The following is a 17,630-nucleotide window of genomic DNA, read 5'->3' as shown; positions in this document are numbered from 1 at the left end:
GAGGTGTGGAGCTACTTTGAGCTGGATAACGGTGGAAAAAGTGATTATTTGGGGCAAATTATGCCCCGTATCACCCAGTCTGAATGGTTTTGGACAAACTGTTAAAATTTCGGGATCTTGGAACGCTGTGGGAGAACGGAGATGAGCTATTCATCAAAGTTAATTACATTTTATCATGTTTTACTACAGCAAAAGTTTATTTTACACATCAGAGTTCTCCTTTAAATCAATGAATCAGTCCATCAGACCACCCAGCATTTGTAAAGGCATTCATTTTATTGGCTTGAAAAATGTATGTATGAATAGAAGCATTGGGTTCAGAGAGAGTCATTTCAACCAACCCATCACCCAGAAGGCTTATAACGCTTATAATACTTATAATGTTTTATTCCTTTGACTTGAAAAATATCCATTCCTGAGGAAATACAAGAAAATACAAATTCATATCCAACATCGCTTCAGTAAAAACGCAAGCATCACCTATTTACAAAAAAAGGCAATAAGTTAGGGAACAGTGCGAGCCTACGACATGAGTAAAGAGAGAGAGACACGGTCACAGAGCTGCATGAAGATGTCAATCAATTAGGGTTGCAACGGTAACCGGTTTCACGGTATACCATGGTATTAAAATGCACGGTTATCATACCGTGTGTGTTTGCTTATTACCGGTAAAAGACAAGCCAGCGGAGAAACTCACCCGCGCATGCGCAACTCTGCTCCGCTTCAGCTGCTCAGCACACAGCGGTGAGAACAGCAGAAAGTGCATCAGACTAAACAAATCTCCGTCCGCCTAAAAAAAGGCTAAACTAAAATCAGCAGTGTGGGACTATTTCAGAGACCCGCCGAACGCACCCGAGGATGGTTATCCGATTTGTAATCAATGTGGCCGTAAAGTCACAGCTAAAGGTGGACATACGTCAAACCTGTTCTCCCATCTCCAAGAACACCACCCCGCTGTGCAGCGCAAAGTATGTGTTTAGTTTATAATTTTAATCTGAACATAAATAAAACCTCTTTGTAGTCGTGCACAACCCATGCGGTAAGCGCCCGCAAAAGCGCTGAGTTATCCGAAATTTGGGCACGCAGGTACAGGCGTGAAGTGCGTGCTACGACGGATTCACGTGTCCGTGTAAAGGTCCTGGCCGGACTGGATGTGAAAGACGCCGTTCATTTACATGCGTTCATTTTCAAATTCTGACGTGCCTGTTTTTCATGTGTTAAAACCAGACTCGGTGTGAAAGCCTTAAAATAGAAATCTCTATTGTGAGGATCATGTCAGAAATAAATCACCTCTTTCTGCAGTATCTGGTTATATACCAACTTGCCAGTAAAACGGACGTTTACAACAGTTGTTGATCAGACACTGACCCAGGCTCAGTTTATCAGATATTAAATAATTTAAACTTAAATAATTGTACTGAATAGTTTAAACACAGGATCTTTACTTCTTAGAGGACATGTAATGTGTGACACGTGTGTGTATGTATATATATATATATATATATATATATATATATATATATATTTTTTTTTTTTTATATATACACCCTTAATGCCCTTAAGAGTAGTGGAAAAACCTGGTTTCCTTCACCTAATGGTGTACAGTTTATTTTTTTTAAGGAGACATTATCTATATAGTTGTTCCAGGTTTCTACAATAAATAGTTAATTGAACAAAAAAACCTTTGTTGTAATTTATTTAAGGGTCAGTTTAATAATATATGTAACAAACTGTGATACCGTGATAACCGTGATACCGCGGTATTTTCTGAGACGGTTATCATACCGTGAAAATCTCATACCGTTGCAACCCTACAATCAATATGCATCACTAACCCCCCCGGGAAGAGGCTGGGTTATCAATCATCGCCAACACAGATTCGGCAAGGCTACGTTCACACAGCAGTTACATGTAGGAATTTTTTTCGTCATTTGTGACACAGGTGTGTCACGTGTGGCAGTGTAAACGACAAAAAAATGACCTAATCTGATATATTTTAAATTATTTTGAACATTTTAACCAATGCAATACGTGGTATTACGTGGAAATCCGATACATACCCAATTTGTCGCTATTTGACTGAACCAGAGCAGTCAGATTCAAAGATATGATACGTATTTTATGTCAAAAAGAAGGAAAAAAGGCTGTAAAAAGAAGGGAAAATGGACCACAGCAGTGAGGAAGGGTTTCAGACCTCTAACAGACCTTAGATATTTGAGACTTTGAGATATCTTCTTTCCAATAATATTAAAATGCATGTGTTGAAACTGCTCAGTGTTCCTAATGAAATGGCCAAACTAGGTCACAGGGCGTAGCCACAGCATTAAAGGGTAAAAAAAAGCTGAACTATTAAGCTTAACCTTTTAAACCCCTTTTTTCAACAGTAAAATAACTTATTTATTATATTCTGAAAATTTTGAGGGCTTTGAAATCTCCTACAGGACATTTAGAGAAACTGCCTGTTCACTTTCTCTCTACTTCATTTAATAATTCCAAATCAGTAACTCGGGAATTAAGGAATCATACCAAATTCTGTGGGTTTGAAAATAGATGTAAAAACTAGACAAACATAATGAAATTTGGATAAAGTTTGGAGGACAAGAACTGTTTGATTTGTATTCAGGAAAATATCGATTTTAAAATAAAGACAATTTTATGATTTTATTCTTTACATTTAGACAGATTAACTTAAATATTTTCTGTTACAGTTACAGTTATGCTTTTCAGTAATGTTCCTTATCGAATATGAAAGTTTTTAATGTAATGTTTGAATAGAAATCCTCAAGATTTAAGCCCAATCTCAATTCACCATATTCTCGTTAAGCTATAGGGGTAAGTTTGGGGGAAGGGATAGGGCTTGTTAGACCTTCATACAGAGATTTATTCAGATGCACACTTCAAATAAAGGAGTATGAAAATCACTGGTGAAAAAAAAAAACACAAATATAAGAATTTTCCTTGTTAAAAGTGACGATTAGCTCTATATTACCATAGTTTTATGTGTAGTTTCAATGTTTTATGGCCAAATTCTTCATAATAACAAGCATAGAAAAGATCGCTAGTAGTTTGTCTCAGTAGCTAGCTAGCTAGCTAGCTAACTTTCCTGTTCCACCTTAATTGGTGCAACAGATGGCAGGGGCTGCAGGATTTAAGGTGGAATGGAAAAATAAAAGAAAAAAAGAAAAGAAAAGCTAATTAAAGCTAATTTCAGCTCCCCATCACAGAGGAATTAAGGAATGGACAATAATAATTAATTTCTGCACCATCTTCCTATTTTCTAAAGACATACAATAAAATAAAGCCCCTAAAGTTAACTAGTGAAGCAGCAGCAGTTAGGTTACTGAACTTTACTGAATCGCTCCTGATGACAAATCGGATGCTTGATGAGTTTCCCAATTCTTAGGTGGAAAATTTTGTTCCAAGGGGAAGGGTTACACTCGAAAACAAGGGGTAGGGGTAAGTGGTAGCCCTGAAACCTTAGTAGGGGTAGGAATGAAACCGAAACTTCACGTGAAGCGCCACTCTTTTGTTCATGCATGAACCGTCTTATTACAACAGTGTGAACAGCCCAAAATAAACATCACGTTTGGTGTGAACATCAGATCCAGTCCACTTTCACCTGCTGTGTGAACGTAGCCTTAATGATGGAATGCTTCAGGATTCAGACTCCTCAGCTCGGATACTCTCAGGTGTCGAAAGATCTGCGGTGGGTCAGAACTTCTCCATTCGCTGTGCCGTTGGTGGCAGCGCTCTGAGCCAGCAGGTTGCGTATGTGTTCTTCATCGTCAAATGGGCATTCTTTATACTCCATCCTCAGCCAATCTCTGAACTGCAAGATTAGAAGAAACATCACAGAAACATGAAAATCAATCACGTGTTATGACAATAAATCAAATGGTGGCTTTTTTAAAACATCTACTGTAAATTATGGCTGTGTTAAGTCCTATCTGGACAAGATTAGTTTCTCAGGGGGACGTCTGTGAAAAATATTTCACACTGATATTTCACAGTGATAAAACTCTTGATCCGGATTGCAGTTGAAAAAACAGGAGGACCAGTGACTTTTTAAGGCTTTCTCGGTCACATGACAGAGCGTTCAGTAGCTCCTCCATTTCCACTTGCTGTTGTGTTTACGTAAAAAAAAGTGAAATTATGTGTGCAGTGCAAAGCAGTGGACAAATACCCATTTTATTAAATGTGAGGTGGACCACAGAGTTCAGTGAAAAACATTAGATCATTCAGCCTGTAATTTTCTCAGAAGACATCTGAGAAAAAGACATACATGGTCATTCCGGATGAGAATAAAATCACAGAGGACCCCATATAAAAGAGAAAATGACCCCAGGACCCCCTGAGAAACTAATCCCATTCAGATAGGGCTTAAGTTAATATCTTCTGATGCTAGCACTTTATTTAAAGACTTCCTACACTGGAAGTTTCATCAAGGGGATTTTTAGGTCCCAAGGTTATAATTAGGTATGCACTAATATCAACTGATTTGTCACGGATACCAAACACACAGTTTATTATATAAAGGGCTGAGCATGAAAGAATACTCAGGGACAGGCAAGGTCAGTAACAAAAGGACAGCAGAGACAAGCAACATACCAAAGGGAGCAGGCAAGGAGGTCATACACAGGGTATCCAAAATTAGCAAAAGAGTAATCAAAAGTACAAAAAGGGTTGATAACAAAAAGACAATGACAAAGGAAACATAGGGTAGAAGAACTATAGAAAATAGATTCAATACCGGGTGAGGACTTAGGGGAACACAGGAGTATTCATACAGGGGGAACCAGGTGATAGCAATCTCGATAGCTAGGTGAACCGGAACGCCGAAGCGTCAAGTAATCAGGTATGTCCGGGAGGTTAGACGCAGGTGCATCCTGGGAAATGGAGTCTTTAGAAAGTGAACTAGAGTCCTTGGCAGGCAGACAATCAGCGACAGGACTGACATGATTGGTCAGTTTATGACAAATCATTAGTTTTGCCATTTTATTTACATTTGCATAAATTAAATATCCTGTATTTATTTTTCTCTTGTTTTTTCAAAGAATTTAAAAAGTCAAACCAAGCTGAACTGCTTGAAATTTTGCACCAGGAGTAAAGCAGCATAAAGGTATCCAAAAGCAGTGAGTAAGACTGGTGGAGGAGATCATTCCAAGATGCATGAAAACTGTGATTAAAAAACAGGGTTATTCCACCAAATATTGATTTCTGAACTCTTAAAACTTTATGAATATAAACTTGTTTTCTTTGCATTATTTGAGGTCTGAAAGCTCTACATCTTTTTTAGTATTTCAGTCATTTCTCATTTTCTGTAAATAAATGCTCTAAATGACGATATTGTTATGTGGAATTTGGGAGAAATGTTGTCTGTAGTTTATAGAATAAAACAACAATGTTTATTTTACTCAAACATAAACCTATAAATAGCAAAATCAGAGAAACTGATTCAGAAACTGAAGTGCGCCCTCAATTTTTTTCCTGAGCTGTTTATGGTAAAAATGGAAACACAGACAGACAGGGCAGCTTATCTCAGCAGTGAGAGAATTGTGACATTTTGACGTCTGAAACCTGAGTAATTTCAGCGATAATTGCCTGATCGTGGAGTAGATTTTAAATGTATTCAGAATAATCACTTTTTATAGAATTACTGTAATATTCACTTTATTTATATGCATAAAAAAGTGTATCTTAATTACTTTTTAAATTACGTTTTGAGTTTATTTATAAAATTAAATGAAAAAAGCTTTCAAATTCAGAATAAGCTTTATTTAATTAAAGTAATCAAATACATTTAGGGTTTGGATTATAATAGGGGTGTTTTAGGTGGTAGGTTTGTTTTATCTAGTTTTATCAAATTTATTGTTACACCATTTTTATCACAATACTGAGATGTCTGAGTTGGTGTACAAAAATGTATTTTAAAAAAATGATGCCGGTAAAGCTTATTTTAAAGCTATAACAAAATTAACTACTTAATAAATATAAAAGTTGAAAAAACTTAAAGTAACTACTTTAACAATAGAAATGTCAAATGTACACAAATTTAAAGCCTTTATTTAAATTAAAATGTATTGGAATAGTTTCAAAGCCATTAAATTACACCTGCACACAGTTGTTTATATATATATATTTTAAATATTATTATTTAGTTATATATCATGGGCAGCTTTTAGTTCATACCATCTAAACAAAAAATAACCCTACTATTTTTTGTTTGCAGAAGATCTCTTATAATGAATAATCTGAATTAAATTTAATTTGTTTGAAAAATAAGTTGGTGAGAAATGATGTAGCTTTGTAATTTCTGACGACCATTCAAAAGTTGGGACACACCTCTCATTCAATGTTTTTCTTTCTTTCTTTAATTTATTTTCTATCTTGTTGATTAATGACCTAAACCTGATCAAATATACCAAGAGTGTGCAGATCTGTCCTCAAATATAAATATATATATATATATATATATATATATATAAATGTGATACTTAGAAGAATCTAAAGTATAAAACCAGTATATTTTGGTTTGTTTAACAAAATATTTATTTTTGTTCACAAAATAATTCAGCATGTGTTCCTGTGTTACCTTAATAGCAAGTTTTCAATATTAAATGAAGATTCTCACTGAAGCATCAAAACTATGAATGAACACATGTGGAGTTTTATGTACTTAACAAAAAAATGTGAAATAAAAAAATAAATATTCTAGTTTCTTCAAAATAGCCACCCTTTGCTCTGATTACTGCTTTGCACACTCTTGGCATCATCCTTCTCTCAATGAGCTTCTCAAAGAGGTGGCCACCTGAAATGAAAAGTTTTCCAACAGTCTTGAAGGAAGGAGTTCCCAGCATACCTGTCAAGTCTCCCGTTTTGGCTGGGAAACTACCGGATTTTACTCCTCTTTCCCGCCGTCCTCCCGTTTTAGTATTTTCCCGTAAATTTCCCGTATTATATTAAAATAAAAAGATATAGAGACAGGGCACTGACCGCTCTGTGTCTCCTAACCAATCGTGGAGCCGGATCAAAGAGAAAGTCCCGCCTTTCAGGAGAAACAGCCAATCAGCTTGCAAAGGGGGGTCAGTGTGGGGAAGCCCCTCGTCGCTGTGAGTTCAGGCAGCTAGTTGGAGCAGCTGATGTTAAAACAGATCTGGATATAATAACAGCGATTTTTCTAAAAGAAAGGTAACGGTAGGCTAATCATGTAAACTGTGATGAGATTTGTCTGATAGCTGCTTAAAAATACCTGTCTTAAAATGGAAGGGATACTGAACCTTCGTTGGGCTGGTGGGACGACTTTAAGCGGACAGAGGAAAATATCCCTTATTTTTAAATCTAAAAATTGACAGGTATGGTTCCCAGAGGTGTTTATTAGCACTTGTTTTGTTAAGTACATAAAACTCCACATGTGTTCATTCATAGTTTTGATGCTTCAGTGAGAATCTGCAATGTAAATAGTCATGAAAATAAAGAAAACGCATTGAAAAAGAGAAGGTGTGTCCAAACTTTTGACCTTTACTGTATACATCATAAATGTAGCCATTAGATATCAAATCATAGTGTATAAAAATAAATGAGCTAACTAACAGGAAAACTGCGTATTTTACTGATATAGGATAACAATTAAGTGAGGATTTCTAATAATACATTTCTAATTTATTTGTCACATACATAGTAAAAGACAGTATGACCTGCAGTGAAATGCCTGGAACAACAGTCTGCTCACACATTATTACTAAGCTAAATTAGTAAACTTTTAAACTACACTAATTTAAAGTACAAAAATTCAAATGTGCAAAATATCTAGGTAGAAAGACTTAGATTTACAATATAAAAAAATATAGAAAATATATTTTACACCCTACGGAAGCCAGCTCTCATTTCCAGCAAGGAAGGAAGGAAGGAAGGCAGGAAGGAAGAAAGGAAGGCAGGAAGGAAGGAAGGAAGGAAGGAAGGAAGGACGGACGGACGGACGGACGGACGGAGTGTGCGGAAGCTCTCATTTCCATCCATCCAGGAAGGAAGGAAGGAAGGACGGACGGACGGACGGAAGGAAGGAAGGACGGACGGACGGACGGACGGAAGGAAGGAAGGACGGACGGACGGACGGACGGAAGGAAGGACGGACGGACGGACGGACGGACGGACGGATGGATGGACTAAAAGGACTAAAAGGATGGATGGATGGATGGATGGATGGATACTTTATTGATCCCTGCAGGGAAATTCCAGAAACCACGCAACTCAAGAAAATCTATCTACACTACACTGTGAAACAGCAGCCAGAGACAGTAGATCAGGTGGAAACCGGGGCGTGTGTGTTGTGATTGGCTGTAGGTCAGTATTGGAATATCTGCTCTGTATGTGGGAGCTGATTTCACCTTTATGTGGTGCTGAGCGTTCAGTAACGGAGCGACTGCATCACAGGGAAATAAACACAGCTTTGGCTTTTTTTCTGTGAATGTGAAAGTGTGCGGCAGCGTTTATGGAAATGACGTTGGTTGCAGATCAAAGTCAAAGCTTTTCTATTTCTCATGCTTTTTTATGTCAGAGACCCACAAACATGGAGCGTTACGGTGATGATCTGGTAAAAATGTCATTTACTGTACATTACTGAGTTATTATAATTACTGAAAATATAAATTTATTTCCTCTCTTACCGCAAACGTAGCTGCTCAGTTATAGATATAAAAGTCTGAACACACTTTTTCATTAATATTTGTTCTTTATTTGATTATTTACTACATTGTAGATTAATATTACAGACTTAAAAACTACACTCTAAAAAACAGAGGTACGGTATGAGTACTTTTTTGTACTCAAAGGTACATTACTCTTCATAATTTTACCCTGAAAGGTACAATATTGGTCTTTACAGGGTCAGATTTGTTCAGTCATTCCTAATAACAATAAGTACAGATTTGTACCATTTAAACAGCTAAACGGTACATTCAGTATTCTGTATCACTGTACTAATAAACAATATATATTTTAATTATACATTTTTTATATAAAAGCCAGACAATTTGTTTCATTTTGACATTTTATGACACTCGGTTACCTATAATCATGTTAAGCGTGCGTCAAAAAATATTTAACATTATACAATTAGGTGCAAATGTTGAGTTCTATAAATAATTAAACCATAACAGCTGCTAATTTAATTTTAAATGATGAATTGTTTCAAAAATGCTATCAAAAAATATATATTTTTAAATTTCAGTCGATACAATATAATTCTGATATTGAAATAAACAGTATACTGTAGAAGCCACCCACTGCCTCTGGTGTACAGGATGAACAGTAACCTATAGTGTTCTGCCCTTTTGCTCAGCTTGAATGCAGTGTAATAACAGCAGTGCAGGTACTGGGAATCTTGTTAAAGTTGAGGGTCATGTGGGTTCCAGTCAATATCAGCAGATTGAGAACGATGTTGAAGAATCAGTGAGAAAGTTGAAGTTTGAAGAGCCGGGTCTGGATACTTCAACAAGACAACGACCCTAAACACCCTAAACTCTGCTCAAAATCTACTAAAGCTTTCATTCATGCAGAGGCACAAGCACAACTACCAGATCTGAATATAATTATAGCTCTGTGATGTGATTTAAAGCAGGCTGTTCATGATCAGAAACCTGAATCAAACCTGACTGAACTGGAGATGTTTTATAAAGAAGAATGATCCAAAAATACCTTCAACCAGAAGCTTCAACCAGACTCTCATTGGAAGCTACAGGAAGTGTTTAGAGGCTGTTATTTATGTAAAAGGAGGATCTATCTATTAAATATTGATGTATTAGTTTCTGCTGGGGTGCCCAAATTTATGCACCTGCCTAATATAGTTTAAATAATTAATGCACACTTTCTGTAAATCCTAAAAACCTAATTTCACTTCTCAAATATCACTGTGTTCATCTGCTATATGATATATTTAACTGAAATAGCTGATCCGAACAACCAATGATTTATAAAGGAACAACCTGAAAATATTATTTTTCTATACCACTGTAGGAGCTGTGGTTTTATATGTTATGTGGATTATGATTATAGTTCACTCGAGTCTTTAGTTATCAACCTGGGATGCAGCAGCGACCCAACGCTAGGCTAGGCTAACAGAGTTCTAGAGTCAGTAGAAAGGGGAAACAGCTAACTGGCGATGCTAACTCTATTTCAGAGCTGAATTAATGGCTGGTTTTTAATTACAGATGAATTTGTGTTAGTTAAAGAGGGTAAATTCGTTTGTCGTTTGACGTGATATGTGGATCATGGACATAGTTGCTAAATTACTCACTGTTTTCATCGATTATGAGATTATGAGTGATATTAAAATATTTAAAAATTTTAACAAATATCAACATTGAATTATTGTCCAGCCCTACGCATACGTGTGATGTAAATCTGTGTATATTAGTATTGAGGTTAATTTTGACTGAAGTATCACTTTAACATCACTGTACCTCCTGGGCCTGTGTGTTCTGGAACTCCTCCAGCTGTTTCTGAAAGCCCATGTTGGGTCCGGCGCAGGGTCTCACCGCCCTCACGGCCGCCAGCGCGTCCTGCCACCCCAGCCCCGTCACCGTCATGATGTACGCCACCACCAGCGTCACGCTCCGCGACACACCTGCCAGACTGATTACAGGAGAAAAAACAAATATCCATCACTTACCATCAGAACTGCAGAGTGTTCTTTACACTCGCCGCAATCAGACGCCAATCAGCTAATCTTTTCATAGCATAGCATGTTGTTAACTCACTACTGGATTGTAAGGCATAATGTGCACCATAACATCCATACTGTGATGCATGGGATGTTGGATGATCAACCTTCTACCTCATCCTCAGTCCCCAAACCCAAACTCATTCCCAGCTCCCAAACTCAAACTCATCCCCAGCTACCGAAACCCAAACTCATCCCCAGCTCCCAAACTCAAACTCATCCCCAGCTCCCAAACTCATCCCAACTTCAAACTCATCCCCAGTTTCCAAACTATTCCCCAGCTCTCAAACTCATCTGCAGATCCCAAACCCAAACTCATCCCCAGTTTCCGGACACATCCCCAGCTCCTGAAATCCAAACTCATTCCCAGTTCCCGAACTCATCCCCAGCTACCGAAACCCAAACTTATCCCTAGCTCCCGAAACCCAAACTCATCCCCAGCTCTCGGAACCCTAACTCATCCCCAGCTCCCATACTCAAACTCTTCCCTAGCCCCCAAACACATCCCCAGCACGAAAACTCCTCCCAAGCTCCCAAACCCCCACTTATCCCTAGCTCTCAAACTCATCCCCAGCTCACAAATCCAAACTCACTCCCAGCTCCCAAACCCAAACTCATTCCCAGCTCCAAAACCATCACCAGCACCAAAACTCATCCCCAGCAACAAAACTCATCCCAGGCTCCCAAACCCACACTTATCCCCAGCTCTTAAACTCCTCCGCAGTTATAAAAAACTTATCCCTATCCCCCAAACTCATCCCCAGGCACCAAACTCAAACTCATCCCCAGCTCCCACATGTATATAGGAAATATCACATTTTGAACTTGAACATGATCCATTACAAAAGTATTTCTCAATACTGTACAAAAATGACTTCCACCCCAGCATGTTTCATACTTTCACTATGTGCTGATCATTTCCTTTGAGGTTTCAAGGTCGGCTATTTCTCAATATTTCATCAATAACAGCAGGTAAGCAGTAATACAGTTACTCTAGTGATTGATCATAAACACGTTACACGTAATATAGACAGAATATCGGGCTGAAATCAGGACTTGTGGTGTATAAACATTAAGTCAGTGATCAGTGAGGGTGCTTAACTCTTTGAATAAGGCTAAATAAACACAAAGTCATTGGTCAATAGTTATATAGAGATACACGCTCTCCAATAACATCAGAACAAACCCAAATAAACATAAACTCAGTGATCAGTGAGAGTGTTTATCTCTATATAACTCTATATAACATTAAAATAAACCCAAAAAACATAAAGTCAGTGATCAATGAGAGTGTTTACCTCTATATAACTCTATATAGCATTAGAATAAACTCAAATAAACATAAAGTCAGTGATCAATGAGAGTGTTTACCTCTATATAACTCTATATACCATTAGAATGAACCCAAATAAATATAATATCCGTAATCAATGAGAGTGTTCAACTCTATATAACTTTATAAAACATTAGAATAATAAATCCAAATAAACATAAAGTCAGTGATCAGTGAGTGTTTAACTTTATATAACTCTATATAACATTAGAATAAACCCAAATAAACATAAAGTCAGTGATCAGTGAGTGTTTAACTCTATATAACTCTATATAACATTAGAATAAACCCAAATAAACATAAAATCAGTGATCAGTGAGAGTGTTTAACTCTATATAACTCTATATAGCATTAGAATAATCTCAAATAAACATAAAATCAGTGATCAGTGAGAGTGTTTAACTCTATATAACTCTATATAGCATTAGAATAAACCCAAATAAACATAAAGTCAGTGATCAGTGAGTGTTTAACTCTATATAACTCTATATAACATTAGAATAAACCCAAATAAATATAAAGTCAGTGATCAGTGAGTGTTTAACTCTATATAACTCTATATAACATTAGAATAAACTCAAATAAACATAAAATCAGTGATCAGTGAGTGTATAACTCTATATAACTCTATATAACATTAGAATAAAATCAAATAAACATAAAATCAGTGATCATTGAGTGTTTATCTTTATATAACTCTATATACCATTAGAATGAACCCAAATAAATATAATATCCGTAATCAATGAGAGTGTTCAACTCTATATAACTTTATAAAACATTAGAATAATAAATCCAAATAAACATAAAGTCAGTGATCAGTGACTGTATAACTCTATATAACTCTATATAACATTAGAATAAACCCAAATATACAAAGTCAGTGATCAGTGAGTGTATAACTCTATATAACTCTATATAGCATTAGAATAAACCCAAATAAATATAAAACCAGTGATCAGTGAGAGTGTATAACTCTATATAACTCTATATAACATTAGAATAAACTCAAATAAACATAAAATCAGTGATCAGTGAGAGTGTTTAACTCTATATAACTCTATATAGCATTAGAATAAACCCAAATAAATATAAAATCAGTGATCAGTGAGTGTATAACTCTATATAACTCTATATAACATTAGAATAAACCCAAATAAACATAAAGTCAGTGACCAATGAGAGATAACTCTATATAACTCTGTAATAAAACTTCTTTAATCTTCTCTTTGAACTCCAGACTTCTTTAAGACTCTTAAACACAATATTAACACTTGTATGTCAATAATTTATTAGTTCTCATGTCATTAATATTGTATCACATTGTGAACAACAGGTTAAATAAGGAAATTCTCTCTGCAGATAGGCGTATTTACACTTTTGTATGATACTGTATCTTCACAGCATCTCAGAACTCGAGGGTTTAAATGGGGTGACGGTCATTTCTGTGTACCCACCCAAACAGATGCTGTTGTTTTTTTTAAAGTTCACCAGTAAGGTCAGTGAGGTGTTGGTGAGTTTCGGTAAATCTGGCAACCCGTTTCCTATAAGCTGGTGTTATTTACAGCCCCGGCTGGCGTGCTGGTGCGGTGTAAATGTCGCGTTTGGTAGTATCTTCGCTGGGCTGCTGGTCTAAGGGGAGTGTTTCTGAGAATCGCAGTAGCTGAGTCTGATTGGGCCTCGTATTTATGGTACTGTGCATCGTACAGCGCGCTCAGATCGGACAGGAACCCGTGTTACTGTACGTGAATTTTTGGGAAGTGTAAAAATAGGCTTCCCCTTTTAACAGCCAGCTATCAGCTCCACACCACGACACCCCGCTGAGCAGCGCAGGGCAGAACCTCAGCCGGCCGAGCTCTCACACGCTCTACTGACCTGATAACATCACCATACATCTATCTCCAGAACTCAGAGAGAGAGAGAGAGAGATACAGTACCTTGCAAAAGTATTCAGCCCCAATCTTTAGCCACATTTCAGGCTTCAAACATAAAGATATGAAATTGTAATCTTATTTAAAGAATCAACAACAAGTGGTAGACAATCGTGAAACGGAACAAAATTTATTGGATATTTTAAACTTTTTTAAGACATAAAAAAACCTAAAAAAGTGGGGTGTGCAATATTATTCAGCCCCCTTTACTTTCAGTGCATTAAACTCACTCCAGAAGTTCAGTGAGGATCTCTGAATGATTCAATGTTGATCTAAATGACCACCTGTGTGTGATCAAGTCTCCGTATAAATGCACCTGCTCTGTGATCAGAGTCTCAGAGTTCTGTTTAAAGCTATGTGTTTTTGTGCAGCAAGCATGTGGAAGAAGGTGCTGTGGTCAGATGAGAAGTAACACAGCTCATCGCCCTGAACACACTCACAATCCCCACTGTCAAACATGGTGGTGGCAGCATCATGGTTTGGGCCTGCTTTTCTTCAGCAGGGACAGATTTGGAAAGATGGTTAAAATTGATGGGAAGTTGGATGGAGCCAAATACAAGGCAATTCTGAAAGTAAACCTGTTGGAGTCTGTAAAAGACCTGAGACTGGGACAGAGATTTAGGGCGTTTTCACACCTGTAGTTCGTTTCTCTGGTCCGAATCAGTTAATGAGTTTGTTTACTTGGAGCATTTTCTCGCTCTGTTCAGTCTGGTTTCACATAGGCATAAATGTAAACGCACCAAAATGCGCATCAATAAACCACGCGAGCAGCCTGTGTCCTCTGATTGGTCAGAGCTGTCTGACACGGGAGTATGTTAAAAATAAATATACGAAAAAAGTAAATATAGTGAGAAGATTTTGTGTTCCAGCGCAAATATCTGTGCTTTAACACTGAACGCTGAAACACTGCACTTTCAGACACAGTGTTTCTACATGCAGCAGAGCAGATTTATACATAATAAACAGAGTCACGCGGCTGTGAGCAGTGAATGCAGCGCAGACGGCGCGTGCATGGACACAGTGCTTGTTCACAGCTGTGGTAATTAAATTTGCGTTATCTGGCTAATATATCAGTTTAAACCGTGCTTGCTTTATCAGCAGTTTAGCTCAAATAAATTGACTATATTTAATAGCTGGGTCGGATCGAGACCGGATCACGTTCTCACCACAAGCGAACCGCTCCAGAGTTCGTTTGGTACCGGACCGAGATCACCTCCTCTAGCTGGTCTCGGTCCGGTTCTTTTGATCCGCACCCGAGTGCGATTACTGTTTTCAGACCTGCTCAATCGAACCGCACTAAAGTTACAAACGGACCAGAGTTCGTTTTAACCGGACCAAATAGTGCTGGTGTGAAAACGCCCTTACTGTATCTTCCAACAAGACAATGATCCAAGACATAAAGCAAAATCTACAATAGAACGCTTCACAAATAAACATATCCAGGTGTCAGAACGGCCAAGTCAAAGTCCAGACCTGAATCCAATGGAGAATCTGTGGAAAGAGCTGAAAAAACTGCTGTTCACAAACACACCAACGCTCTCCATCCAACCTCACTGAGCTCCAGCTGATTTGTAAGGAAGAATGAGCAAAATTGTCAGTCTCTCGGTGCGCAAAACTGATACAAACAAGAAATACAAACCCCAAGTGATTTGCAGCTGTAATCCCAGCAAACGGTGGCGCTACAAAGTATTAATGCAAGAGGGCTGAATAATATCGCACGCCCCACTTTTCAGTTTTTTTTTTTCTTAAACAAGTTTAAAATATGCAATAAATTTCGTTCCGCTTCACGATTGTGTCGCACATGTTGTTGATTCTTAAAAAAAAAAAATAAATAAAAAAAATACAATTTCATATCGTTATGTATATTTGTAGCCCCAAAGGTGGCAAAAGTTTGAAAAGTTCAAGGGGGCTGAATACTTTTGCAAGGTACTGTATAACAAAAAATAATAATAATAATAAGGTTACAAAAAACACTCACCAGTGGACGAGGCATCCCTCTCCTTTCAGTCTTGACTCGTGCATGAACATGATGCTCTCCTTAAAATGCTGTGTCCTAAAGTGAGAGTGAGAGAGAGAGAGAGAAAGAGAGAGAGAGAAAGAGAAGTTTAGGATGGTATGTAAAATGCTGATTAAACACAGAGTTTCTAACATTTACATTGACTTTTATTTGATTGCGGATAATATATGAACCCAATCCATATAGGGCCCTATCGTACATCCTGCACAAGGCACATCATGATGCTTATTGCTATCTTACACCCCATCAACAGTCTATTTTCACGCCTTGTGCCCACACTGTTAAAATAGCATCAGAGCTCAGGAATAAATCTACACTGATGGGCGTGGTGGTCTGAAGTGGAAGTGAGGTGTGTTCAGGTAAATTTCTGGCGTGTTTCTATTTTGGCGATGGAAAACACAGGTGCTCCACTGACTGATTAAATCCCTGACAACAGTCAATCATAATAGGAGCAAATAGGAGCAACGAGGCTTATTTTAAAATGTAAAGAGTAGACGTAATCTGTTATTTGGTCTAAGTGGAATAACGATAACAGTGTTTACTGGTGAGTCAAATCTTTCCGTAATTAAAATGTACCCGCAATTCTAGAATGGGCTGCATGTGTGTGTGTGAACTGTATTACTGTGTGAGCTCTGTGTATCTCTGTTAACTGATCAGCTGAATGATTCTTTGGCAAAACTATGACTTAATATGGTCATATTGACTAAATTAAGAAATGCAATAAGCTTGATAGACATATATGAAACTGCTGTATACAGTATTCTCTGATATGAAATGTTGGTGTGGTGATTTTAATAACTGATATTAACCCCAGTCATAATCACACTGTTTCATACTGTACATACTGTTAACCTCACGTCTTTCAAAACACACACTCGCCCAAATAACACTGATTTCCATCATTATAATCTGTACAGCAATAGAGTATCAGCACTAAAAATAGCACTACATTTACTTTTGTTAATATAAAATATGTCAGCACTGTTAAAAATGTGTAAAAAAAAAAAAAGAGAAATCTGATTGTGGATCATTCAGTTTAACTCTCTTTAAAATTCATATTTGTATATTGAGGCACATGTTTGGATAATTTATTTATTTATTTTTTTTTTATGAAAGAAAGATTAGTTATGCGTTTAAGAAAATATAATTTCCCACCTCAGGTATGGTCATAATTTCTCAAGCAGTTATAATAATATTAAGATTTTATTTGATTTGTTTAGGCTACTATTAATTATGAATGCAGTCCAAGAAAAGCACTGCAGCATATTTCTTCAAATTATTAAATACTACGATTAATATCAGTGTGAAAGGGTTGCAAATATAATCTTTTTTTATGAAAGAAAGATTAGTTATGCTTTTAAGAAAATATAATCTAAAATATAATGGAAACTTTTTCCAGCGCTTGCCTTCATATTTTATTCAAAAATATGCATTAATATTAAGATTTTATTCGATTTTATTATGTTATTATTATGAATGCAATCCAATAAACATTGCATATTTCTTCTTATAAGCGAAAATATTAATAAAAATGATTAAATACTAGGGTTAATATCAGCATGACAAGGTAGAAATTCTGTATGGCTTCTGTATGGATCTATTTATCTGCTAAATTGATTGACATTAGTATTT

At 36.8% G+C, this 17,630-nt stretch overlaps 1 protein-coding gene across 1 annotated transcript in view; it reads right to left on the bottom strand.

Moving 5' to 3' along the window:
- Positions 1–254: 254 nt before the first annotated feature.
- Positions 255–17,630, bottom strand: part of dusp22b (dual specificity phosphatase 22b) — a 37,554-nt gene continuing 20,178 nt past the window's right edge. Inside the window, exons 5-7 of the mRNA XM_049482066.1 lie at positions 15,960–16,034; positions 10,458–10,629; positions 255–3,829 (exon numbers count right to left, since the gene is read on the bottom strand). Coding sequence (XP_049338023.1) covers positions 3,686–3,829; positions 10,458–10,629; positions 15,960–16,034 — 391 coding nt within the window. The 3' untranslated portion in view covers positions 255–3,685. The remainder of the gene's footprint in view (positions 3,830–10,457; positions 10,630–15,959; positions 16,035–17,630) is intronic.

The sequence above is a fragment of the Astyanax mexicanus genome, chromosome 8 (genome assembly GCF_023375975.1).
Source record: "Astyanax mexicanus isolate ESR-SI-001 chromosome 8, AstMex3_surface, whole genome shotgun sequence".
Taxonomy (NCBI): domain Eukaryota; kingdom Metazoa; phylum Chordata; class Actinopteri; order Characiformes; family Acestrorhamphidae; genus Astyanax; species Astyanax mexicanus.
This window is presented reverse-complemented; position numbering and strand designations above follow the sequence as displayed.